The 26,662-nt window shown below is 40.0% G+C and overlaps 2 protein-coding genes across 7 annotated transcripts in view; both read right to left on the minus strand.

Annotated features, from left to right (window-relative positions):
* Positions 1 to 26,662, minus strand: part of LOC126080896 (membrane-spanning 4-domains subfamily A member 4A-like) — a 382,640-nt gene that overhangs the window by 34,823 nt on the left and 321,155 nt on the right. The gene's annotated exons all lie outside the window — the stretch shown is intronic.
* Positions 21,540 to 26,662, minus strand: part of LOC126080879 (uncharacterized) — a 137,333-nt gene continuing 132,210 nt past the window's right edge. For 4 of the 6 annotated variants that reach the window (XM_049892074.1, XM_049892071.1, XM_049892077.1 and 1 more), the window contains one exon: positions 21,540 to 21,832. In XM_049892074.1, coding sequence (XP_049748031.1) covers positions 21,650 to 21,832 — 183 coding nt within the window. In that variant the 3' untranslated portion in view covers positions 21,540 to 21,649. Of the gene's footprint in view, positions 21,833 to 23,050; positions 23,171 to 26,662 lie in introns of all 6 variants that reach the window. The other 2 variants (XM_049892072.1, XM_049892073.1) reach the window with 2 other exon arrangements.

Raw genomic sequence — 26,662 nt, forward strand, 5'->3', positions numbered from 1 at the left:
TGGATAATTTCTGCATTCAGTTGGATCACCTTTCTTTGGAATAGGCATAAATATGGATCTCTTCCAGTCAGTTATTCAGGAACCATTCTTCCAAATTTCTTAGCGTAGGTAATTGAGCACTTCTAGCACTGCATCCATTTGTTGAAACATATCAGTTGATTTGCTGTTAATTCCTGGTGCCTTATTTGTCACCAATGCCTTCCATGCACATGTGACTTCTTCCTTCAGTATCATCAGTTCCTGATCATATGTTACTCCTGAAATGGGTGAACATCAACCCATTCTTTCTCGTTCCTGTATTCCTTTCATCTTCTTTTGGTGCTTTCTACATCCTTGAATATTTTCCCTGTAGAATCTTTCAACATTGCAACTCGAGGCTTGAAAATTTTCTTCAGTTTTTTCAGCTTGAGACTAGCTGAGTGTGTTCTTCCCTTTTGGTTTTCTAACTCCAGATCTTTGCACATATCATTATAATACTTTACTTTGTCTTCTGGAGCCATACTTGGAAATCTGTTCAGCTCTTTTACTTCATTATTTCTTCTGTTTGCTTTAGCTACCGGATGTTCAAGAACAAGTTTCTTATTCTCTTCTAACATCCATTTTGCTGTTTTCTTTTTTTCCAGTATTTTTAATGACCTCTTGCTTTCTTCAAGTATGATGTCCTTGATGACATTTCACAACTCATCCATCTTTGGTCAAATTTATTCTTGTGATGGTCTCTAAATTCAGGTGGGATATACTCAAGGCCATACTGTGGCTCTCGTGGAATTATCCTAATTTTCTTCAGCCTCAGCTTAAACTTGCATATGAGCAACTGATGGTCTGTTGCACATTTGGCTCCTGGCCTTGTTCTTATGGATGATATTGAGCTTCTCCATTGTCTCTTTCCAAAGAAGTAGTGGATTTGTTTCCTCTGTATTCTGTCTGGGGATGCCAAAGTGTAGAGTCACTTTTTATATTGTTGAAACATGGTATTTGTAGTGAAGAAGTCACTGATCTTACAGAATTCTACCATAAGGCCTCTGGCATCATTTCTATCATGAAGGCCATATTTCCCATCTACTTATCCTCCTTCATTTCCAACTTTCACATTCCAATCACCAATAATTATCAAAGCATCCTGATTGCATATTCAGGCAATTTCAAACTGCAAAAGTTAGTAAAAATGTTAAATTTCTTAATCTTTGGCCTTAGTGGTTGGTGAAAAATTTGAATGATATTTGTGTTAACTGGTTTTCCTTGTTGGTCTATGGATATTATACTATTACTGACAGCACTATATTTCAGGATAGATCTTGAAATGCTCTTTTTGACAATGAATGCAACGCTATTCCTCTTTAATTTATCATTCTTGGCATGGTAGAGGATATCAGTGTCCAATTCAAAATGGCCAATACCATTCAATTTCAGCTCACTATCGATGTTCAGCTCACCTCTCTAAAGTGTTGAAAAGCAAAGATGTCACCTTGAAGACTAAGGTGCACCTGACCCAAGTCATGGTGTTTTCAACCCCATCATAAGCATATGAAAGCTGGACAATGAATAAGGAAGAATGAAGAAGAATTGATGCCTTCAAACTGTGTTGGCAGAGAATATTGAATACACCGTGCACTGCGAAAAGAACAAACAAATCTGTTTTGGAGGAAGTACAATCAGAATGCTCCTTATACGCAAAGATGATGAGACTACGTCTTACATACTTTGGACGTGTTATCAGGAGGGATCACTTCCTGAAGAAGGACATCATGTTTGGTAAAGTACAGGGTAAATGAAGAAGCGGAAGACCCTTAATGACATGGATTGACACAGTGTCCGCAACAATGGGCTCAAGCATAACAAAGGTTGTGAGCATGGCACAGGATCGGGCTGAGTTTCGTTTTGTAGTACAAAGGGTCGCTATGAGTTGGAATGGATTAGATGAAACCTAACAGCAACAATGTTGATCTTTATGCATTCCATTTTGTTTTTAACAAGTTCCAGTTTTACTAGATTCACACTTCGTACATTCCTCCTCCGATTATTAATGAATGTCTACAGCTGTTTCTTCTCATTTTGAGTCATGTCACATCAGCAGATGAAGGTCTCTAAATCTTAACTCCATCCATGTCATTAAGGTCAACTCTACCTTGAGAAGGCAGCTCTTCATCAGACATCTTTTGAGTGCCTTCCAATCTGAGGGGCTCATCTTCAGGCACTGTATCAGGCAAAGTTCAGCTGCTATTCATAAGGTTTCCACTGGCTAATTCCTTTCACAAGTAGATTTCCAGGTCCTTCTTCCTAGTCTGTCTTAGTCTGGAAGCTCGGCTGAAACCTGTCTGTCATGGATGACCCTGCTGTATTTGATTACCAGTGGCATAGCACCAGCATCACAGCAATATGTAAACCCCCATAGTACAATAAAATGACAGATGCCCCTGGGCCCTCTTACTTACAATGTAAATTTACTCCATCAGGCATTCATATTTTAACCACTACAAAAACCCATCCCAAACTCCTCTCCAGACTTTAACTCGAGGAGTTGTTGTCTCTATCTGGTGTTGCTTTCTACTGATTACTGTCTACTTCATTTGCATTTGTCTTTTTGCATTCTAGTATGAAGAACTTGGGGAGAAGCACCTGGGACCACCCTGCAAGGAGTGTGTGGAAGTCTGAACTTCATCCAGACCTTTTTATCTAGCCAGTCTGCAACTGTGCCCTTGGCTTATAGCACTTTTATGATTGCAGAAAAGTCAATATGACACAACCTTTTTATTTTTTTTATTAACTTTTATTGAGCTTCAAATGAACGTTTACAAATCAAGTCAGTCTGTCACATGTAAGTTAATATACATCTTACTCCTTACTCCCACTTGCTCTCCCCTTAATGAGTCAGCCCTTCCAGTCTCTCCTTTCGTGAAAACTTTGCCAGCCTCCAACTCTCTCTATCCTCCCATACCCCCTCCAGACAGGAGATGCCAACACAGTCTCAAGTGTCCACCTGATATAATTAGCTCACTCTTCATCAGCATCTCTCTCCCACCCACTGTCCTGTCCCTTTCATGTCTGATGAATTGTCTTCGGGGATGGTTCCCGTCCTGGACCAACAGAAGGTTTGGGGACCATGACCGCCGGGATTCCTCTAGTCTCAGTCAGACCATTAAGTATGGTCTTTTTATGAGAATTTGGGGTCTGCATCCCACTGATCTCCTGCTCCCTCAGGGGTTCTCTATTGTGCTCCCTGTGAGGGCAGTCGTCGATTGTGGCCGGGCACCAACTAGTTCTTCTGGTCTCAGGATAATGTAGGTCTCTGGTTCATGTGGCCCTTTCTGTCTCTTGGGCTCTTAGTTGTCATGTGACCTTGGTGTTCTTCATTCTCCTTTGCTCCAGGTGGGTTGAGACGAATTGATGTATCTTAGATGGCCGCTTGTTTGCTTTTAAGACCCCAGACGCCACATTTCAAAGTGGGATGCAGAATGTTTTCATAATAGAATTATTTTGCCAATTGACTTAGAAGTCCGCTTAAACCATGGTTCCCAAACCCCCGCCCTTGCTCCGCTGACCTTTGAAGTGTTCAGTTTATCCCGGAAACTTCTTTGCTTTTGGTCCAGTCCAGTCCAGTTGAGCTGACCTTCCATGTATTGAGTGTTGTCCTTCCCTTCACCTAAAGCAGTTTTTATCAGCTAATTAATCAGTAAAAAACCCTCTCCTTCCCTCCCTCCCTCCTTCCCCCCCTCATAACCACAAAAGTATGTGTTCTTCTGAGTTTATACTATTTCTCAAGATCTTATAATAGTGGTCTTATACAATATTTGTCCTTTTGCCTCTGACTGATTTCGCTCAGCATAATGCCTTCCAGGTTCCTCCATGTTATGAAATGTTTGACAGATTCGTCACTGTTCTTTATTGATGCGTAGTATTCCATTGTGTGAATATACCACAAGTTATTTACCCATTCGTCCGTTGATGGACACCTTGGTTGCTTCCAGCTTTTTGCTATTGTAAACAGAGCTGCAATAAACATGGGTGTGCATATATCTGTTTGTGTGAAGGCTCTTGTTTCTCTAGGGTATATTCCGAGGAGGGGGATTTCTGGGTTGTATGGTAGTTCTATTTCTGTTTAAGATAACGCCAGATAGATTTCCAAAGTGGTTGTACCATTTTACATTCCCACCAGCAGTGTATAAGAGTTCCAATCTCTCCGCAGCCTCTCCAACATTTATTATTTTGTGTTTTTTGGATTAATGCCAGCCTTGTTGGAGTGAGATGGAATCTCATCGTAGTTTTAATTTGCATTTCTCTAATGGCTAATGATCGAGAGCATTTTCTCATGTATCTGTTAGCTGCCTGAATATCTTCTTTAGTGAAGTGTGTGTTCATATCCTTTGCCCACTTCTTGATTGGGTTGTTTGTCTTTTTGTGGTTGAGTTTTGACAGAATCATGTAGATTTTAGAGATCAGGCACTGTTTGGAGATGTCATAGCTGAAAATTCTTTCCCAGTCTGTAGGTGGTCTTTTTACTCTTTTGGTGAAGTCTTTAGATAAGCATAGGTGTTTGATTTTTAGGAGCTCCCAGTTATCGGGTTTCTCTTCGTTCTTTTTGGTAATGTTTTGTATTCTGTTTATGCCTTGTATTAGGGCTCCTAGGGTTGTCCCTATTTTTTCTTCCATGATCTTTATCGTTTTAGTCTTTATGTTTAGGTCTTTGATCCACTTGGAGTTAGTTTTTGTGCATGGTGTGAGGTATGGGTCCTGTTTCATTTTTTTGCAAACGGATATCCAGTTATGCCAGCACCATTTGTTAAAAAGACTATCTTTTCCCCAATTAACTGACACTGGGCCTCTGTCAAATATCAGCTGCTCGAATGTGGATGGATTTATATCTGGGTTCTCAATTCTGTTCCATTGGTCTATGTGCCTGTTGTTGTACCAATACCAGGCTGTTTTGACTACTGTGGCTGTATAATAGCTTCTGAAATCAGGTAGAGTGAGGCCTCCCACTTTCTTCTTCTTTTTCAGTAATGCTTTGCTTATCTGAGGCTTCTTTCCCTTCCATATGAAATTGGTGATTTGTTTCTCTATCACCTTAAAAAATGACATTGGAATTTGGATCAGAAGTGCATTGTATGTTTAGATGGCTTTTGGTAGAATGGACATTTTTACTATGCTAAGTCTTTCTATCCTTGAGCAAGGTATGTTTTTCCAATTAAGTATGTCCTTTTGAATTTCTTGTAGTAGAGATTTGTAGTTTTCTTTGTATAGGTCTTTTACATCCTTGGTAAGATTTATTCCTAAATATTTTATCTTCTTGGGGGCTACTGTGAATGGTATTGATTTGGTTATTTCCTCTTCGATGTTCTTTTTGTTGATGTAGAGGAATCCAAGTGATTTTTGTATGTTTATTTTATAACCTGAGACTCTGCCAAACTCTTCTGTTAGTTTCAGTAGTTTTCTAGAGGATTCCTTAGGGTTTTCTGTGTATAAGATCATGTCATCTGCAAATAGAGATAATTTTACTTCCTCCTTGCCAATCCGGATGCCTTTTATTTCTTTGTCTTGCCTAATTGCCCTGGCTAGGACTTCTAGCACGATGTTGAATAAGAGCGGTGATAAAGGGCATCCTTGCCTGGTTCCCATTCTCAAGGGAAATGCTTTCAGGCTCTCTCCATTTAGAGTGATGTTGGCTGTTGGCTTTGTATAGATGCCCTTTATTATGTTGAGGAATTTTCCTTCAATTCCTATTTTGGTCAGTTTTTATCATAAATGGGTGTTGGACTTTGTCAAATGCCTTTTCTGCATCAATTGATAAGATCATGTGGTTTTTGTCTTTTGTTTTATTTATGTGGTGGATTACATTAATGGTTTTTCTGATATTAAACCAGCCTTGCATTAAAAAAAATAAATAAATCCCACTTGATCGTGGTGAATTATTTTTTTGATATGTTATTGAATTCTATTGGCTAGAATTTTGTTGAGGATTTTTGCATCTATGTTCATGAGGGATATAGGTCTGTAAGTTTCTTTTTTTGTAATGTCTTTACCTGGTTTTGGTATCAGGGAGATGGTGGCTTCATAGAATGAGTTGGGTAGTATTCCGTCATTTTCTATGCTTTGAAATACCTTTAGTAGTAGTGGTGTTATCTCTTCTCTGAAAGTTTGGTAGAACTCTGCAGTGAAGCCGTCCGGGCCAGGGCTTTTTTTTGTTGGGAGTTTTTTGATTACCGTTTCAATCTCTTTTTTTGTTATGGGTCTATTTAGTTGTTCTACTTCTGAATGTGTTCGTTTAGGTAAGTAGTGTTTTTCCAGGAATTCATCCATTTCTTCTAGGTTTTCCAATTTGTTAGAGTACAATTTTTCATAATAATCTGATATGATTCTTTTAATTTCAGTTGGTTCTGTTGTGATGTGGTCCTTCTCGTTTCTTATTCGGGTTATTTGTTTCCTTTCCTGTATTTCTTTAGTCAGTCTAGCCAATGGTTTATCAATTTTGTTAATTTTTTCAAAGAACCAGCTTTTGGCGTTGTGGATTCTTTCAACTGTTTTTCTGTTCTATAATTCATTTAGTTCAGCTCTAATTTTTATTATTTGTTTTCTTCTGGTGCCCGATGGATTCTTTTGTTGCTCACTTTTTATTTGTTCAAGTTGTAGGGACAGTTCTCTGCTTTTGGCTCTTTCTTCTTTTTGTATGTGTGCATTTATCGATATAAATTGGCCTCTGAGCACTGCTTTTGCTGTGTCCCAGAGGTTTTGATAGGAAGTATTTTCATTCTCGTTGCATTCTATGAATTTCCTTATTCCCTCCTTGATGTCTTCTATAACCCAGTCTTTTTTCAGGAGGGTATTGTTCATTTTCCAAGTATTTGATTTCTTTTCCCTAGTTTTTCTGTTATTGATTTCTAGTTTTATTGCCTTGTGGTCTGAGAAGATGCTTTGTAATATTTCGATGTTTTGGATTCTGCAAAGGTTTGTTTTATGACCTAATATGTGGTCTATTCTAGAGAATGTTCCATGTGCGCTAGAAAAAAAAGTATATTTTGCCACAGTTGGGTGGAGAGTTCTGTATAAGTCAATGAGGTCAAGTTGGTTGATTGTTGTAATTAGGTCTTCTCTGTCTCTATTGAGCTTGTTACTGGATGTCCTTTCCTTCTCTGAAAGTGGTGTGTTGAAGTCTCCTACTATAAATGTGGAGGTGTCTATCTCACTTTTCAGTTCTGTTAAAATTTGTTTTATGTATCTTGCAGCCCTGTCATTGGGTGCATAAATATTTAATATGGTTATATCTTCCTGGTCAATTGTCCCTTTTATCATTATGTAGTGTCCTTCTTTATCCTTTGTGGTGGATTTAAGTCTAAAGTCTATTTTGTCAGAAATTAATATTGCTACTCCTCTTCTTTTTTCCTTATTGTTTGCTTGATATATTTTTTTTCCATCCTTTGAGTTTTAGTTTGTTTGTGTCTTTAAGTGTAAGGTGTGTCTCTTGTAGGCAGCATATAGACGGATCGTGTTTCTTTATCCAGTCCAAGACAATCTGTCTCTTTATTGGTGCATTTTGTCCATTTACATTCAGTGTAATTATAGATAAATAAGTGTTTAGTGTTGTCATTTTGATGCCTTTTTATGTGTGTTGTTGACAATTTCATTTTTCCACTTACTTTTTTGTCCTGAGACGTTTTTCTTAGTAAATTGTGAGATCCTCATTTTCGTAGTGTTTGACTTTATGTTTGTTGAGTCGTTACGTTTTTCTTGGCTTTTATCTTGAGTTATGGAGTTGTTATACCTCTTTGTGGTTACCTTATTATTTGCCCCTATTTTTCTAAGTAAAAACCTAACTTGTATTGTTCTATATCGCCTTGTATCACTCTCCATATGGCAGTTCTATGCCTCATGTATTTAGTCCCTCTTTTTTATTTTTTTTTTTGATTATTGTGATCTTTTACATATTGACTTCAGTGATTCCTTGTTATGAGCATTTTTTTTTTAATTAATCTTAATTTGTTTTTGTGATTTCCCTATTTGAGTTGATATCAGGATGTTCTGTTTTGTGACCTTGTGTTGTGCTGGTATCTGATATTATTGGTTTTCTGACCCAACAATATCCTTTAGTATTTCTTGTAGCTTTGGTTTGGTTTTTGTAAATTCTCTAAACTTGTGTTTATCTGTAAATATCTTAATTTTGCCTTCATATTTCAGAGAGAGTTTTGCTGGATATATGATCCTTGGCTGGCAGTTTTTCTCCTTCAGTGCTCTGTATATGTCGTCCCATTCCCTTCTTGCCTGCATGGTTTCTGCTGAGTAGTCTGAACTTATTCTTATTGATTCTCCCTTGAAGGAAACCTTTCTTTTCTCCCTGGCTGCTTTTAAAATTTTCTCTTTATCTTTGGTTTTGGCGAGTTTGATGATAATATGTCTTGGTGTTTTTCTTTTTGGATCAGTCTTAAATGGGGTTCGATGAGCATCTTGGATAGATATCCTTTCGTCTTTCATGATGTCAGGGAAGTTTTCTGTCAGAAGATCTTCAACTCTTTTCTCTGTGTTTTCTGTCCTCCCTCCCTGTTCTGGGACTCCAATCACATGCAAGTTATCCTTTTTGATAGAGTCCCACATGATTCTTAGGGTTTCTTCATTTTTTTTAAATTCTTTTATCTGATTTTTTTTCAGCTATGTTGGTATTAATTCCCTGGTCCTCCAGATGTCCCAGTTTGCATTCTACTTGCTCGAGTCTGCTCCTCTGACTTCCTATTGCGTTGTCTAATTCTGTAATTTTATTGTTAATCTTTTGGATTTCTACATGCTGTCTCTCTATGGATTCTTGCAACTTATTAATTTTTCCACTATGTTCTTGAATAATCTTTTTGAGTTCTTCAACAGTTTTATCAGTGTGTTCCTTGGCTTTTTCTGCAGTTTGCCTTATTTCGTTTCTGATGTCTTGAAGCATTCTGTAAATTAGTTTTTTATATTCTGTATCTGATAATTCCAGGATTGTATCTTCATTTGGGAAAGATTTTGATTCTTTTGTTTGGGGGGTTGTAGAAGCTGTCATGGTCTGCTTCTTTATGTGGTTTGATATGGACTGCTGTCTCTGAGCCATCACTGGGAAACTAGTTTTTCCAGAAAATCTGCTGGAAAAAAAATGCAGTCAGATTCCTATCAGAGCTGCCTTTGGATTATAACTGCCACATTGTTCCCTGTAAGGATGAAAGTCTGAGATTTGGATCATATATGCTTGGCTGTAGCTGGTTCTGTGTTTTTAGTCCAATTAGGGGTGGATTTTTGGTCCCTGGGTTTTTTGTGGGTCCTTCTCCCAGGCAGGAAGAGTGGGTTAGGAAAAGACCAAAAGAAAAAAAAAAGGGGAGGGGGAAGCAAAGCCACCGCAGAGCTGGAGCCGTTCTCCCTCTGGCTCAGGAAATTCCAATGTTAATGAAGCCGCCTGGGGAGGGTAGGGGACGGATCAGAGAGATAGGAGAGTAGCACCTCAGAATATAGCCAGAGTTGCTTGTCTTGCTTGGAATGACTATTTTATCTGAGATTCCCGAGGCGCGTGTCGCCTATGTGTGCTGGCTGTGTGGAGATTGCCCCCGGGGATCTGGCCCACTGAAGCCACAGTCAGATCCTCCGCTGCCAGTCCCACACCCAGCATCAAGGTTCCCCTGCTGGGACGGTGCACTCCCGCCTCCAAAATCAGTCGCTGCCTCCCGGGGACTTCTCATCCCACCAGCCGCGTCGCCGCGCCACTATCGCGGACCAGCTGGGCCCCCTCCCAGGGTTAGTTCAGGGGAGTGGAGCAGCTCCCCGTGCTTCTGCCGTGACAGCGCCCAGTTAAATGCCCGGCGGCAAGATTCCCCGGCTGGGACACTGCTCTCCCAGTGCCAAGACCAGTCACTGCCTCCCAGGGACTTCTCCCACCGGCTGCGTCGCCACGCCACCCGCGCGGACCGGCTGCGCCCCCTCCCGGGGTGGCTTCAGGAGGGTAGGGCTGCGCCCCTTGTTTGCACTGTCAGCTCCCCTGAGCCCTGCCCTAAATTGGGCGCCAAGGTTACCTGACTGGCACGCTGGCTCCAGGCTCCGAAAACAATCACTGCTTCCCCATATTTGTTCGTTTTCCGTCTCTAAATCTGTGTTTGTTGTTCAGGGTTCGTAGATTGTTATGTATGTGATTGATTCACTTGTTTTTCCAAGTCTTTGTTGCAAGAGGGATCCGAGGTAGCGTCTACCTAGTCCACCATCTTGGCCCTGCCCCAACCTTTTTATTTTTATGTTGTCTTTTCTTTTTATCATTCTGTTGTTTACCACACATATCCCCTTTAATGTTCCAACTTAAGCCATTCTTTCTTTTAGGCAAACTTCATTGCTTTCCTTCCTCCAATAAGAAAGAGTTCCCTTCCACTTATTATTTGTTCACATTCTCTATCTTCCTGTGTTTATGTCCTTATTTAAAAAAAAAAAAAAATTACCTCTAAGCTATAACAACCAACCAACGAATGTGTTGCCTTCCTACCAGACAGGCTCTTCTCATCACGATGAGCATTGAAAGGAATTCCCTTTATTTTCAAATCTCTGCATTCCTCAGTGCTGGGTCTAGTGATGGCTCAGCCCAAGATAACACCACACCACACACACATACCACGTTTCCTAGTTGGCATTTCCTGATCATGTGAACCTTTTTGCTGTCTTTGCCTTTCTTAATTCTTTATTGCATATACCAAAGTTCTTGGTTTGGCAGACTGATATTTTTTGCCTCTATCAATAGTATCTGGGTTTTATCAATAGTACCAATTTGGTTATTAAGAACTCTACCAACAACAAATTTTAGGGTTTCATCATCAACTTTATTTGACATTTATTCGTCAGTTGTGTCCTATTGGTTATAATCCCAAAACTCAACCCCTGTATCTCAGCCATGCCATTCCCTTTCCTTTACATAGTCCTGTCGTTCCCCCAGAATCTCAAACCAGAAAGGATAAAGAACCTGTCAAAGAAGGGAAGTCAAGACTTTCAGAAACCTCATAAGGTTGGAACATCCCATCTCAAAATACTTACGGTCACACTAGTGGTGGCCATGAAGCACTCCTTGGCATTATGTGTGTGAAGATCATAGCAATAATTATGCCATAAAGATGGCATAACCTCTGTCCAAGTCACATTGCTGTGAGGCATGGCTCAAAGCAACCAGGCCAATATAGAGGATAATGAAACCCACTACAGCAAATAAACAACTCAGAATTTTTGTAATTAGGCTGCTCAGAACCTAAAAGAGAAATGCTGAGTAAGGATCCTTCCCCATGAGCAACAAATGCATCCATTATAGCTCTTTTCCAGTGAATTGCAACAATTCATGTCCCTGTCTGTCTCCCTCCAGAGGTCTAGGACTGATCATTTATTTCTGTATGGCTTCTGTATGCCTAGCAAAGTCTTTGAACCTAGAAGGTAAATCTTGGCTGAGTAAACGAATAAATGAAATGTATCCTCCTAGGCAGGACTTCCTTGGGGTGGAAGAGAATGGTGATTTACTAAATTCCTTAACCTGAACAGACAGCAAGGCAGATGAGGCTATACCTGAAAAATCCCTATAAGTGTGATCAAAGGCAGAGATGTCAATGGACCAGCTACAGTTCCTTTCTTGCCCAACTGACTCAGAAAATCCTTGTGTGAGCATTAGCCACAGAGAGGAGGCAGATGAGCAGTTTGTTTTTCCTTGCACAACTACCCCTCCACAGAGGTGAACCCACTGAAAGATGGTTCTCGGACATCAGAGGTCAGGATTCTGTATAGATGTGTAGTTGGCCACATCTGTGCCATGGTTGGATAGCTGGAGGTAGACTTCTAGACACAGGCCCCCAAAACACAAGACCTGTTGTCATCAAGCCTTTTCTGACTCATAGCAACTCCATGTGTTACAGAGGAGAACTGAACTCCATAGTGTTTTCTTGGCTGTAATCTTTATGGAAGCCAACCTCCAGGCCTTTTTTCCACAGTTCCCCATAGGCAGGTTCAAACAGCTAACCTTTTGGTTAGCAACCAAGCACAAACTGTTTGCACTACTCAGGGACCTATACTCAGGCCCAGGGATGGTGTAATGTTTGGGAGGCAGCCTGAAGGCAGGAGAAAAGTCTGACCTGGATGTCAGAAAACTGAAGGCACATGGTTACCTTTGCCTTTAGCTCCTTCAGTGTCTTTCAGTTCTCAGTTCCACAGTTTCATTTCCCACTCTGGGCCTACATTTATAGTGAGGGGAATAAACAAAGTGATCTCAGAAGTGCATTCCCTTCTACCCCAACTCAAACAAGAAGGGGACTGAGTTAAGACCATTATGAAGACTGTAGTTATAGGTGTGTGGCCTCAAGAGCAACTAAAACAGCCATAGATTAGAGTATTGCCTAATCTCATCCAGGCACCTGTCCTTTTAGGGACTCAGCAGTTGGAGCTTTGGGCACAGTAGAGGACAACTGGTGAAATTTTCTTCTCCAATCCCTAATTTTCTCAAAATAATCACTAAAGTCCATGTTCTTGGACCTCCCAATAGCAAGCCATGTTCATAATACCTTGAGTATATATTTCTTAGAATAAAATTAGGTTTGTTCTAGGACAGTGATTTTCTTCAGTCTTAAAAATGGCTAGTATAATATGTGATGGAAGTAAAATTCACTACAGGCTATATAACTCTGGTGAGCCTGATTCCACTCTATGACTCCATCCCATATCTTTGATCTTGCTGCCAAGCTTGCTGTGAAATTGTTCTTCTCTGGAGGTAAGAGCTCCATTTGTTTCCCACTGAAAGCATAGAAACATTCTTTTTGTGCTGCACTATTCAATATGGTAGTCGCTAGCCTATATAAAACAGATTATATTTAAAGTAGAAATAAAAAATATTCAGTTCTTCAATCACACTAGCTGCACAATTTCTCAATAGTTACATGTGGCTGCTGTTTTGGACAACAAAGATATAGTGCAGTTCTATCATCTTAGAAATTTCTATTAGATAGTCCTGGTCTAGTGTTCTGGGGTCAAGGGGGGCGGGTGTTCTGAATAATAAGGTCTAAATCATGATGAAAGAAAGAGAGATATTGCCATTGGCCTGGGTATTCCCTGAAACTTCCCTGTTGCTTTCAGGAGCTTTTTGCAATAATATATATATATTTTTTTAACTTTTATTAAGCTTCAAGTGAACGTTTACAAATCCAATCAGTCTGTCACATATAAGTTTACATACTTCTTACTCCATACTCCCACTTGCTCTCCCCCTCTTGAGTCAGCCCTTTCAGTCTCTACTTTCGTGACAATTTTGCTGGCTTCCCTCTCTCTCTATCCTCCCATCCCCCCTCCAGACAAGAGTTGCCAACACAATCTCAAGTGTCCACCTGATATAATTAGCTCACTCTTCATCAGCGTCTCTCTCCCACCCGCTGACCAGTCCCTTTCATGTCTGATGAGTTGTCTTCGGGGATGGTTCCTGTTCTGTGCCAACAGAAGGTCTGGGGACCATGGCCGCCGGGATTCCTCTAGTCTCAGTCAGACTGTTAAGTTTGGTCTTTTTATGAGAATTTGGGGTCTGCATCCCACTGATCTCCTGCTCCCTCAGGGGTCCTCTGCTGTTTGCAATAATATTTGTGACACTCCTACATGTGGCCCCCAACTTCAAACCACTGTTGTGATATTGGGTTGACTGAAGACTTAGCAAACCCTTACAGATTAGAAAATTTTTTTCCCCAGAATCCCACTTTCCTCCCTTTGCCTCTCCCATTTCTGGTTTTCCCTGCAAAGAATAAAAGGAGGGTAAAGTGGTTTTCTTAACCAGTAATAACTAATGATAATAACTAGGACTCAAGAGTATATATCCTCAACCCTACAGAAGTACTAGTTTTCAGGTATGGTAGCAGGAATGATGGGATATGAGTCCTCACACAAACAGCTTTTGACTGGATTATTTTCAAGTGATAATATCTGACAGATGTGCTTAAACAATAAACCCACGAGAAGGAGACCATCAACTTTTTATAACATTGTCAGCTTCTTTGTCATTGAAGATCTAAATTTGAAGGCCAGTTACCACCAAAAGGGCATCATGAGGAGGAGGAATTTTTCTAGAATAGATTCCTAGATACTGGTCTAGGGTATAATACAATACCCTGGAGGCAGGCAGGGATTTGGGCCACAGTGTCGGAGAATGTGGTCTGGACAGGGGTATGGAAGATCCAGCCTCAACTTTTAACTCTACCAAAGATGTCCTCTGGATCTCGGTGTCCAACTCTACAAAGTGGCAAGATGGCCCTTGAAGAGTTCTTTCTTAGTTTCATTTGGCTCCCTAGGGCTGAGCCTTGTAGTTCTCATATTCTCCAAAGGCTTAAGTAACTTTTTCTCTGTGATGATTGATAGTGCTTCAGCAATGACAAACTACTCAGAAAAGAGAGAAAAAGTCAGGTTAATTTGTATGTGCAGTTGTAGGAACAATATTACTCTCTTGGTGTTTATGGAAAACTACTGTGGGGAAAGCCCTGGGAACTAAGGAATAATGATACAAGTGCAATTTGAATACGTATGTCCCTGTACTCACGTGGCATTCAGAAAAGTGAGTGAAAAGGAAGGTATGATCACCACTCCATCCCAATAGACAAAATCAGGACTTTAAAAGCCAGGAAAGAAGTGTTTTTTACGGAAGAGAAGAAAGTTTTGAAGTCCGGAGTTACCTAGAGAAGCATGTGAGAGCAATGGTATTGGAAAGGCAAAGAAAAGGGGCAGCTAACAAATAAGGGAAGACAGAAGCAGATCTCAAGTTGGTAGCTCCACAGGCTAGGGCAGACCAATAAGGACAAGGATGAATGGCGAAAGACTTTAAGGCTGTGTTCAGAAAAGCGAAGAAATTCTTACTGCTCTCAGAGTACTCATGACCTAACAGACTTGGAGCAGTTAATAACAGAAAATTCTTTGACAACAGAATAATTGAATAAAACAGTGAGAAAAAAGCTGCAGGTCTGGTGACTCCAGAATTAAGTAATTTGGGCCTGTATAAGCAAATGACGTTTCTTAAAAAATGGGCTAGATGTCTCCAGTGTGGGCTGTGCTCGGTAACTTGCTTCCAGAGAGTAGACTGGGAAAAGAGGAGGGAGAGAAGAAACTTTACAGTGCAGAAAACTGGGAAATACTATGTTGGCCATGTGGTTAAGTTTAACTTCACCAGTAACAAATCGTGTTGATAGCATGCACAGTTGATTGATGAATTGATAAGAATGGCATTTAACCTTTGTGTTCTTCCACCCAAAAACCCATCATCTTAGTCCAAATATGAGAAAAATATCTGACAAACCCAATTTGAAAGACAGTACAGGTAGTCCCTGGGCTACAAAGGAGATCTATTCCTGAGTGTGTCTTTAAGAATTTGTAGGTAAGTTGGAACAGGTACATAAGCTTCTCTTTTAGCCTGACTTTGGCATAATGGTAAAGTGCTACGGCTGCAAACCAAAGGGTCTGCAGTTCAAATCTGCCAGGTGCTCCTTGGAAACTCTATGGGGCAGTTCTACTCTGTCCTGTAGCGTTAAAGCCTTTTCAGTGATTTAAAAGCTGTACATACAGCAAGTAAGTGTGATTGTGATGAAGAATTTGTTGTGGGTAGGGTTTGTTTCAGTCGTTGAAAAGTGAGGGCAAATTATGTAACATTAACAGGTAAACATGAGTTGTCCATAAGTCAGACCTTCTTAACCCCGGGATTGCCTGTATACAAAATAACATAGACAGTCCTCCACAAAATTATCAATATTATCAAAGACAAGTAAAGTCCGAGAAACAGTTACAGTCTCAAAAAATCCCAGGAGATGTGATCACTAAACGTAATGTGGTATCCTTGAAGTGATCTCGAAACCAGAAAAAGGACATTGGGGAAAAACTGGTGAAACTCAAAGTATTGAGTTTAGGTAATAAAAAAGTAGAGAAAGAAGTTGACTTCTGGGTACATCTGACCCAAAGGAAAAAAAAAAAAATGAGTGGAGCCAAAGACAGCTAGTTATTTTTGGTGGGAAGCTGATGGGAAAACTATGAAAAAGAAAGTTAATTATGAGAAAAACTCAACCATATCGATGTAGGAGAAAAGCGCTCTCAAAGAAAAGAACCACTAAGTCCCTGAAGACCAGAGGAGTTGTGGAATGACATCAAGGACATCATGCATGAAGAAAGCAAGAGGACACTGAAAAGACAGGAAAGAAAGAAAAGACCAAGATGGATGTCAGAGGAGACCCTGAAACTTGCTCTTGAACATCGAGCAGCTAAAGCAAAAGGAAGAAATGATGATGTAAAAGAACTGAAGAGAATATTTCAAAGGGCGGCTTGAGAAGACAAAGTATTACGATGACACGTACAAAGAGCTGGAGATAGAAAACCAAAAGCGAAGAACATGCTCGCATTTCTCAAGCTGAAGGAACTGAAGCAAAAATTTAAACCTCGAGTTGCGATAATGAAGGCTTCTATGGGGAAGATATTAAACAACGCTGTATGTGATGGTATGAGCAAAGTCACTTGTTAGATTAAGGATCAAGTTGCCTATAGTGTTAGCTGCCGAGTTCAGCTTATATCTCTTTTCCCTGCACCACTTTCAGCCCTCAAACTCCCCAGTTTGCATAATGGCCTGAGAACATATGAAGATACAAGTGTTCTGCCCTACTGACTACGTGACTTCGGGTGGTTAACCAAAATCATGCAGTTAGAAAACAGCAGAAACAGTTAAAACCAGGTACGCCTTCTTCTTGCCCATTCTATTTCCAAAATACTCTAGTGTCTCTTAACTGCCCTCCATGAGCTTTCAGGAAAATAACCCCCCTAATATAGTCACAACAAGGGAGCTGTGAGCTGAGAGTCTCTCTGCATTGCCTACCTATCCCAGTGGACCAGCCTGTGAGTTCCAGTGGAGCTCTCAGAAGCCCCCTTGAGACTTTAGCTCTGTGCTCTCATACTGTCCTGCCATCATTTCCTACTTGTTTTCATCTCCTAAACCCCTAGCTCTTTCTTAGTCCAGTGTTTATAGATACACAAGATGTCACGTGTGTGATATGCACAGATTGCAGTTTTGTGAACTGGGCCTCCACTTCCTTTTTATTCAACTCCTAGCATCTCCAGGCATATCACAAATAGGAACAAGTAATGACTGGGAGGAGACGGAAGTCACACAGCCCTATGTGTGAATTGCCATCCCAATACTTACTATCTCTGTGTTATTAGATAAGCCTGAATTCTTCTCGGAGCTTCATTTTCTTAATCTGTTAAATAGGGTAACAATACTGACACTGGAGAGTTGCTATCAAGAATGCAATACAAAAGACCTATACTGCTTCCAAGGAGTATTCAAAAATATATAGCTACAAGTAGCTGGGTGGCATCAATGGTTAACCACTCCACTACTACCTGAAAGGTGATTTATTTGAACCCATCCCAGAGGCACCTCAGAAGACAAGCCTGGCCATATGCTTCAGAAAGGTGTCTTAGTCATTTAGTGCTGCATTAACAGAAATACTACAAGTGGATGTATAACAGAAATACTACAAGTAGATGTATAACAGAAATAGTACAAGTGGATGGATTTAACAAAGAGAAATTTATTTTCTCACAGTCTAGTGGCTAGAAGTTCGAATTCAGGGCACCAGCTCTGGGGAAGGCTTTCTCTTTCTGCCAGCTCTGGAGGAAGGTCGTTCTCCTCAATCTTCCCCTGGACTAGGAGTTTCTCCAAGCAGGAACCCTGGGTCCAAAGGATGGGCTTTGCTTCTGGTGCTTCTTTCTTGGTGGTATAAAGTTCCTGAACTCTCTGCTTGATTCCCTTTCCTTTTATCTCTTGTAAGATAAAATTTGGTGCAGGCCACACCCCAAGTAAACTCCCTTTATATTGGATCAGGGACGTGACCTGAACAAGGGTGTTACACCCCGTCCTAATCCTCTTTAACCACAGACAGAGATTATGATTTTTAACATACAGGAAAATTACAAAATGGAGGATGACCACAAAATACTGAGAATCATGGCCTAACCAAGTTGACATGTATTTTTGGGGGACACAGTTCCATTCATGACAAAAGATCACAGCCTTTAAAACTCTACGGAGCCGTTCTACTCTGCACAGAAGTGGTGGTGATGAGTTTGAATTGCTCCATGGCAAAAAACAATAAAATATTAATAATGATAATAGTAGTATTGACAAATAATAATGTTCAATAATACATAGCTAATAATAGTAATGGAGCCCTGGTAGCACACTGATTTAGAGCTCAGCTGCTAACCAAAATGTCAGCAGGTCGAATCTACCAATAGATTCTTGGAAAACCAATGGGGAAGTTCTGCTCTGCCCTATAGAGTCAGTATGAGTCAAAATCCTCTCAAGGGCAGCAGGTTTGTTTTTCTTGTTTGTTTAATAATAGTAATAGTATCTATATTGCTTTCAAGGAACACTAAATAATATCTAGCTAATAAAATTAATAATAAAAGATACAAAACAATTTTTTTATGTATTTTTTCCCCCAATTTCTCAGGCTTTGGGTGGGCTGAAAGCAGCCTTTCAGCATCCACTGCTTCTAATGGACTGGGTTATGTTCTCCAAAATTATGTATTGTAACTCCTATCCTCTATACATGTGGTGGAACCCTTCAGTGGCTAAGACCTATGTGTTCTAACCAAAAGATCAGCAGTTCAAATCCACCAGCTGCTCCTTGTAAACCCAGAGAACAGTTCTAATCTGTCCTATAGGGTCATTATGAGTTGGATTAACTTATATTTTTTTGGTTATACCTCTGGTTATAATCCCATTTGGGAATGGGTTGTCTTTGTTATGTTAATAAGGCAGGATTAATGTGGGGAGTATCTTGAGTCAATGTCTTCTGAGATATAAGAGAGATTAAACAAGCAAGCAGAGGAGAGATGGGGTTAGATACCAAGAACATGGAAATCTCCAACGAATCAGAAAGCAGAAGTGGAAGAGACAAGGACCTTCCTCCAGATTGTCTACCATTTTGTCATTTGTTGGGATTTTCCTATGTCTTTTAAATCCTACCTCTGTGATGTTAATGAGGTGCGGTGGGGCAGTTATGTTAATGAGGCAGGGCTCAATCTGCAAGATTGGATTGTGTCTTGAGCCAATCCCTTTTGAGATAAAAGAAGCTGGAACAAAGATGAGGGTGGGGGCTGGGGAAGGTTCAGGGGTAGGGGGTGGGGGAAACTTATATCACCAAGAAAGCAGCACCAGGAGGAGAATTCATCCTTTGGACCTGGGGTTCCTGCATGGAGAAGCTCCTAGACCAGGGGAAGCTTGATGACAAGGACCTTCCTTCAGAGACGACAGAGAAAGCCTTTTCCTGGAGCTGATGCCTTGAATTTGGATTTCTAGCCTCCTAGACTGTGAGAGAATAAACTATTGTTTGTTAAAGCCATCCACTTGTGGTATTTCTGTTACAGCAGCATTAGGTGACTAAGACACTCCACAACCACTTCATTAAGGTTTGCTTGATTCAGCTACTCAACCATGGAATCAAGGACCCATTTTAGATCTGTTTCATATTCTACTTCTGTTGATTTGACTTTATACTAAAGATAGTTGCCTTATAGACATACACATCTGCCAATAATCTACCAGGCTACTGCCATCCTTATTTATGTATGGTTTTTTTAAGAGGAATAGAAATTCTATATAAATGTTAAAATAATAGTTTTAAAGTTTGAGTTTCACCATGATGGGCTTGTTAGTTTGCTATCAAAACCTCAACCAAGAAAAATGGAATTTCTTCATTGGATCTTTCTAACTTTGGTCCACCTTAGGAGCTGGAAGGGGTGGACGTGTCGGCATAGGGACAGAGAGGACTTCATCTGCCCTTGAAAATCATCCATGAAGGAAGGTGGATACTAAAATATATATTTGAGTTTAGCTCTGTATTGGATAGAGAAGAATAATGTGCTAAGCTATAAAATAATAATGTTTATGAAAATGCAATGAAGTTTTTTCCTACCCTAATGGAAAATATCACCTCCTCGAAAAGGACTTTCCTGGCTACTCTTTCTCATAATTCCCCCAATGACCAGACGTTTTATAGTCCATTAACTTGATTTATTTTCCACAGAGCTTCTAACAACGTTGTTGTTGTTAATTACTGTCCACTTTGTTCCAGCTCATTGCGACACTATATACAATAGAAGGAAGCACTGCCTGGTCCTGTGCCATCCTCACAATTGTTGTTATACTTGAGTACATTGTTGCAGCCACTGCGTCAATCCATCTCCTTGAGATATGAAAATATTTTGATTTATTGTTCATATGTTCATTTCTGCACTTCCTTTTAAAATTTTTATGTATAAAGAGGAAAGACATTGTTTACACCTATGTTCAAAGTGATGCACATCCCATAATGTATGAAAATATATATGAATATATATATACATACACCCACACATGTACATGCATAGGCAAATATACATATATATATATATATGTATATATACATACCATTGAAGTTCAGTGCATGGCAGTCAATATACTAGTTGCTCTCCCTATTTTGATCTCCCTATATTATATCAAGCAAAGATCACAACATTTTGAGCCAGGTAATATTATTGCTGTTTTACAGAAGAAAAAACTGAAATATAGAGAGATTTTATGCTATGTCCATGGGCACGCAGGTAGTGAGAGGAATGAAGTTTTCAAGATAAAAACCCAAAGTTGTCCGATTAGAAAGTCAAATCTTTAACACCATAATATAATTCCTGAATGGGAAGCAGGGAACATATGAATTTATTGCTGCTATTTTTTTAATTTGGGGGGGTTTAATTTTATTTGTTCTGTAAAAAGAAAATGCAAAAGGCATTTAATGAGCATTGAGTAAATACCATGTATGACACAATCCAATACATGGTACTGGGGATACAAACCTGAGTAAGATACAATCCTCTCCTGTAGGGCAGAAAGAAAGGGAGAGAGAGAGAAGAAGAAGGAGTAGGAAGAGGAGAAAGGGAAGGGCACAGACAGAAAGAGGGAGGAGAGGAAGGGGAAGGAATACAGAGGGGAGAGGAGGGGAAGTTAGGGGAAGAGTGAGGAGAGGAGAGGAGGCAAGAAAGGGGACAGGAGGGGAGGGCAAGGAAAGAGGGTGGAAGGGAGGGGAGGGGAGGGGAGTAGAGGGGTGGGGATTAAAGGGAAGGGAGGGCATGGAAGTGGAGGAAGGGGAGAGGAGAGGAGAGAGAAAACATAAGGTGAATCTTATCCATGATGTTATGTTTATCTATGTGGCTTATGTTTTGTGCACATAGAAAGACTGAATGTGGCTATTCTGAGTACTTTGTATGGGAGAATGAAAAAAAAAATAAAATGGAAAGGGAGAAAAAAGAAAAAAGGCATGCATCTCAGCTTTCAGAAGGCAAAAACACCTTGTATCGTCAAATGTGGGGGAAAAAAATCTAACAAGGAGGGATAATATTATCAAAGGAAGCAGAAATACGTAATACTTGGGGTCGCATTTCAGCAATATCTTTTTCCCATTCTGCTGCAAATCTTATTTGCCAACTTGATGCCCTTACAAACTCCTAAGGATAGATGGAAAACTTTCAAGTGCTGTTGACACATTAAATGCACAATATATTTATTTAACATCTGATAAAGAGCCAATGAAAGAAGTTGTCAGGGTCTTGGGGAAAGTGAACATATTCTTCCGGATTTATTACATAATACCTAAGTTTTAAAAATCAGAGTTGGATTCTGATACTTTCTCAAGTGGGGTTCTTGCATTGCTGTCAGGGTAGATTTTCTGAAAGATATTTCTATTGTTCTGTTGGAGGCATCAAATCTCCTGGAAATCGTGCAGTTAGGTGCCATTTCTGCCACGTAAGCGTTTGGAAACCTGCTATTTACAACCTGTGAAATTAATCAGAACACCGTAGTGAGTCACCCAAATACCAACCTCAGGATTTCCTTTTCCTAACCACACAACGTCATCATCGTTATCAGTCTACAGTTTCTTCTCTGAATCTAGCCTCAAGATAGATCTGGTTGCATTTCCCAATCAACTTTTAGGTCAAGCTAGCCCTAAAAACCCATTGCCCTTGAGGTGATTAGGACTCAGGGACCCTAGCAAGCCCTAGGACAAACATTCATTGATCATTCTTGGCACAGACACGCTAATGGTTGTTTCTCAGATTCTGCAAGTGGGTCAATCTTACATTTGGCTTATGGTGCCCAACAAGTTGTATAATCCAAGGTGTTGAGGTAAATATAGAGTTCTTTTTCCAAACCAGAAGAATGTCACTCAGAGAGAGTATTGGGAAGTGAAAGGAGAGAAGACAATCTAGGAAAAACAGTTGTTATTGTTATTGTCTTCCAGTTGATTCCTACTCTTCAAAGCCCCATGGGTTACAGAGTAGAATTTGCTCCATAGGGTTTTCTTTCATAGTGTAATCTTAAAGGAAGCAGCATGCTTATGACAATATCACAACCAAGCTGTGATTTGCCTCTCTATTGTGAAGTATTATCAAATCTGGACTCTGAAGAAAGGCCCTTTGAAGGAGTAATGGTAATAATAAAAAAAAAGCTTCACTTTAGCCATTGTGGTAGGCAGAATTCTAAGATGACTTGCCAATGACACACACCCTTTAATGACACCCCGTCCTTTGAGTGTGGTCCAGATCTGTGAACATGATGAGATATCACTTCCATGGTTAGGTTACTAATCAGTTGACTTTGGGTTTATCAAAAAATACATTCTCCTAGGTGGACCTCACCTACTCAAGTGGGCCCTTTAAAAGAGCTTTAAAGCATAAGAGACTTTTGTTCTCTTGCTGGCCACGAAGATGTGGTAGCCATGAGTTCCACAGTTAAAAGAAAATTAATTCCACCATGGAGCATGGAAGAGGATCAACAGCCTCACATGAGACCACAGCTCCAGCCAACACCTTGATTGCAGCCTTGTAAGACCCTGAGCAAAGCACCCATCTAAGCTGTGCCCAAACTCTTGACTCATGGAAACTGGGATATAATAATTGTGTGCTGTTTTAGGTCCTAAGTTTTTGGTCTTTTCTTCCAAAATAGTAGAAAACAAATATAGACGTCTTTGTGGAAAGGAAGCCCAATACTCACTCACCGGAGCCGCCAGCGCCGCCAGCGCCACCAGCGCCACCAGAACAATGAGAGGCCACAGAGGGACACATTAATGAAGAACTCCAGCACACTTAAAGTGAGCACTACACCATCCATTCCCTAGGAGGAAATCCATAACAAAAGAGCATGAGGATGGAAACGACAATTTCCAAACACTGATCACTGATTGCAGGGCCAAAAAAGAAAAAGGACGGAGCAGGGCTTAGAAAAACTGGCTTCCATTGTATCCTGCACTTTGGCCAGTTTTTGGCCTGGTGAAAGCCACTTATTTTCTCACTAATAAAATAAGTAGGCTTTTTTTTTCCCCTGGCCACTATTTTCCAGTGCTATTGTGAGCACAGAATGTGAAAGCACTTTAAAAAGAAAAACAGATCACAAAGACTGTTTTCATTTCAGTCCTTTCAAACACTAGAAATTCCATAATGTTGGCATTATTATATGATCTCATACCTTAGTCATTGCAGGTAGAAAACGTTTCCTCCAAAGAGGTCCAGGTCCTAATCCCCAGAATATGTGAATATGTTAAATTACATGGCAAAGGCTGCTAATCAGCTCCTTTGAGATGGGGAGATTATACTGGATTATCCAGATGGGCCAAGTTTAAGTTATAAGCATCCTTATAAATATAAATAACAGGCAGAAAATCAGAGAGAGATTTGAAGATGTTGGGCCTGCTTACTTTGAAGATAGAGGAAAGGTCGGTTAGTCAAGGAATGCAAGTAGCCTCTAGAAGATGGAAAAGGCAAGGAACCAGATTCTCCCCTGAGCTTCTGGAAACAACGCAACCCTGCTGAAATCTTGATTTTAGCCCAATGAGATCCATTTCAGACTGAGACCTCCAGAAATGTAAAGTAATAACTTTGTTTTGTTTTAATTAACTAAGTTTGTGGTAACTTATTTCAGCTGTAAATAGAAACTAATGTAGTAATGGAGCCCTGGTGACATAGTGGTTATAGATTGACTGCTAACCAAAAGGTCAGCAGCTCAAATCCACCAGCTACTCCTTGGAAACCGTTGGCACAGTTCTACTCTGTCCTGTAGGGTCGCTATGAGTTGGAATTGACTTGACGGCACACAACAACAGCAATGTAGTAATGAACATCAAATGAGTCTGTCTTTAATATATACCCTAAGAGAACTGGCTTCAGTTTCAATCTTTAGCTGAAAAACGTGGTCAGATTTGAGTGACATTGGGAAGTATTCTTATTCCTAATAATCTTATTGTAAAATGATGGCTGGGATTCTTTGGTTTAATCATTCTCTCCTTTCTCTCCTTCTACAGGGAGAGTCCCTCTGGTTTGGAGAAACCCAAGGATGAGGAGGACAGTGTATAACACAGACTCAAGTGGACATAAGAGTATTTATACAAATTATTTCATTATCTATTTACTCATCCCTTGAACAAATATTTATTCAGTAACCTCTTTATACTGAGCATTATTGTAGGTACTGAAAGTACAGGAGCAAATGAAACACAGACGATTTCCTTGTCTTCAAGGATCTTACCATCTAGAGGGGTAGACCAGAGGTTGGCAAATTTTTTCTGTAAGGGACCAGGTAGTAAATACTTAAAACTTTTCAGGCCATAAGATCTACGTTGCAACGACTCAACTCTCACCTTGTACGCAAAAGGAGCCTTACACAGTATGTAAACAAGTGAGTGAGTTTGTGTTTCAATAAAACTTTATTTACAATAACAGGTGCCAGGCTGCATTTTCAACAAAAAGTAACAAATTAAACACATATTAGTTTGAGTCACAGGGAATTGCTCTTTTTCTGGGTCAAATATAGTTGATCACTGGAAAATTTTATTTTCTTCTTTTTTTTTAAGGATTCCAGGTAATGAGCTATCTAAACACTTTTATCTACAAAGATCTCACCATTTTCTAACCTCTTTTGTTAATTATATTCAAAGGTAAATCCTCTGACCCTTTGGAAAACTAACTGCTGAGAGGAAAGTGATGGTGATGAATGATAATTATGATGATGATGATATTTTTCTCTCAGGGGGGCTAGACTAGGGTTTCCTGAAGGCAGGAACATGGTCACTTTCCTGTGTCTCCCGGAGTGCTAACACCTGAACTGAGCCTGAAATGTGGACTTACAGACTTGTGGGCTGAAAGTGCAGATGCTAGGTAAGAAGACACCTGATGATTCAGATTCCAGGAACCTTATCAATACTTTCTGATGTAAGGATGGGCAGAAAAAAATCTTCACACAATGAGAATTCACAATGGCTTTTGGAAGAAGGTGACTGAGGTGAAGGCAGGACCAGCTACATAGTTTATAGGGTCAAGTGAAAAATGAAAATGTAGGGGTTCTTGTTCCAAAATTAATAAGAATTTCAACATAGCAACAGCAGAGCATTAAACCAAGCACTGGCCCCTCTGTGGTCATGGCCCTTTGTAGACACTGAGGAAGCCGTCTCCATGAAGCCAGTCAAGTACGAATTTGGTCCCTATCATAACTGATCTTATAATTCAAAAATTCTTCAGTATAACAACATGGAACAATAGTAAATCATACATGAGGATAAGATGCAGGAAGTTCCAGATTCAAAACTTCCTTTGGCAATTTTGAACTGTGTCACCTTAGAAAAATGGGTTAAGTTCTCTGCAGAAGCTCTCTTTTTTTATTTCGAATGAGTGGCAACAAATAAAACTGTTTACTATAAGAATTGTCAGAAATATTAAGGGGAGTGGATTCTTTTAGCAAAGTTACCTCCAGGGGTTATTTTGGTGTGAATATATAGCCCTGGAGACATCCAGGTGAAGCTGGGAGTGAAGCAAAGACACTGCAATTGGTCTGCATAATAAATTAGGAACAATGCTAAGGTCCCTATGTAGCTGAGGCTAAGATAGAAGGAGAATGAAAGGAGAGGAAAACTAAGCAGCATGGTGGAATGCAAGATGTTTATATGGAGCGATCACCACAGAAAACTCAGTGGTGTTGAGACCAGACAAGAGACTTTGAAGTTGCAAATATTTAATGTTACATTTTGTTTGTTTTCCTGGGCTGCAATACCCATCCACCCCACACACACTTACCCCATGGTCCAAAACTTCAAGAAGTTTTACTACCTACACAATCTTCTATAGTGGTTGTCTTAGTTTGCTAGTGCTGTCATAACAAAAAGTACCAAAAAGAATAAGGATTCATTTCATTTTCTCACAGTTTTGTAGGTTAGAAGCTCAAATCAGGGTATTAGCTCTAGGGGAGAGTCCTTCCTTGTTGGTAGCTCCAGGTGTTCTTTGACATTCCTTGGCTTACAGATCAATCTTCACATGAAACTTGCCTTCCCCCTGTGTATGTTTCTCTGTGTTTTTCCTCGTATAAGAGACCACTCAGAAGGGATTAGTTTTAAGACTCACCCTACTCTGGAATGTCTTGATTAATATAACAGAGAAAAACAGGGTCATACTCACATGTACAGGAGTCAGGACTTCGCATCTTCTGGGGGGACGTAATTCGATCAATAACATTGGTAATTTGGAGAATAAAATTTTAGGATATTATCCATATGGGAACAAGTGGAACAGAAGTGTTGTAAACACAGAAGGAAGATTGGGAATTTTCCAGGAACAGGATGTA

Source organism: Elephas maximus, chromosome 7 (genome assembly GCF_024166365.1).
Source record: "Elephas maximus indicus isolate mEleMax1 chromosome 7, mEleMax1 primary haplotype, whole genome shotgun sequence".
NCBI lineage: Eukaryota > Metazoa > Chordata > Mammalia > Proboscidea > Elephantidae > Elephas > Elephas maximus.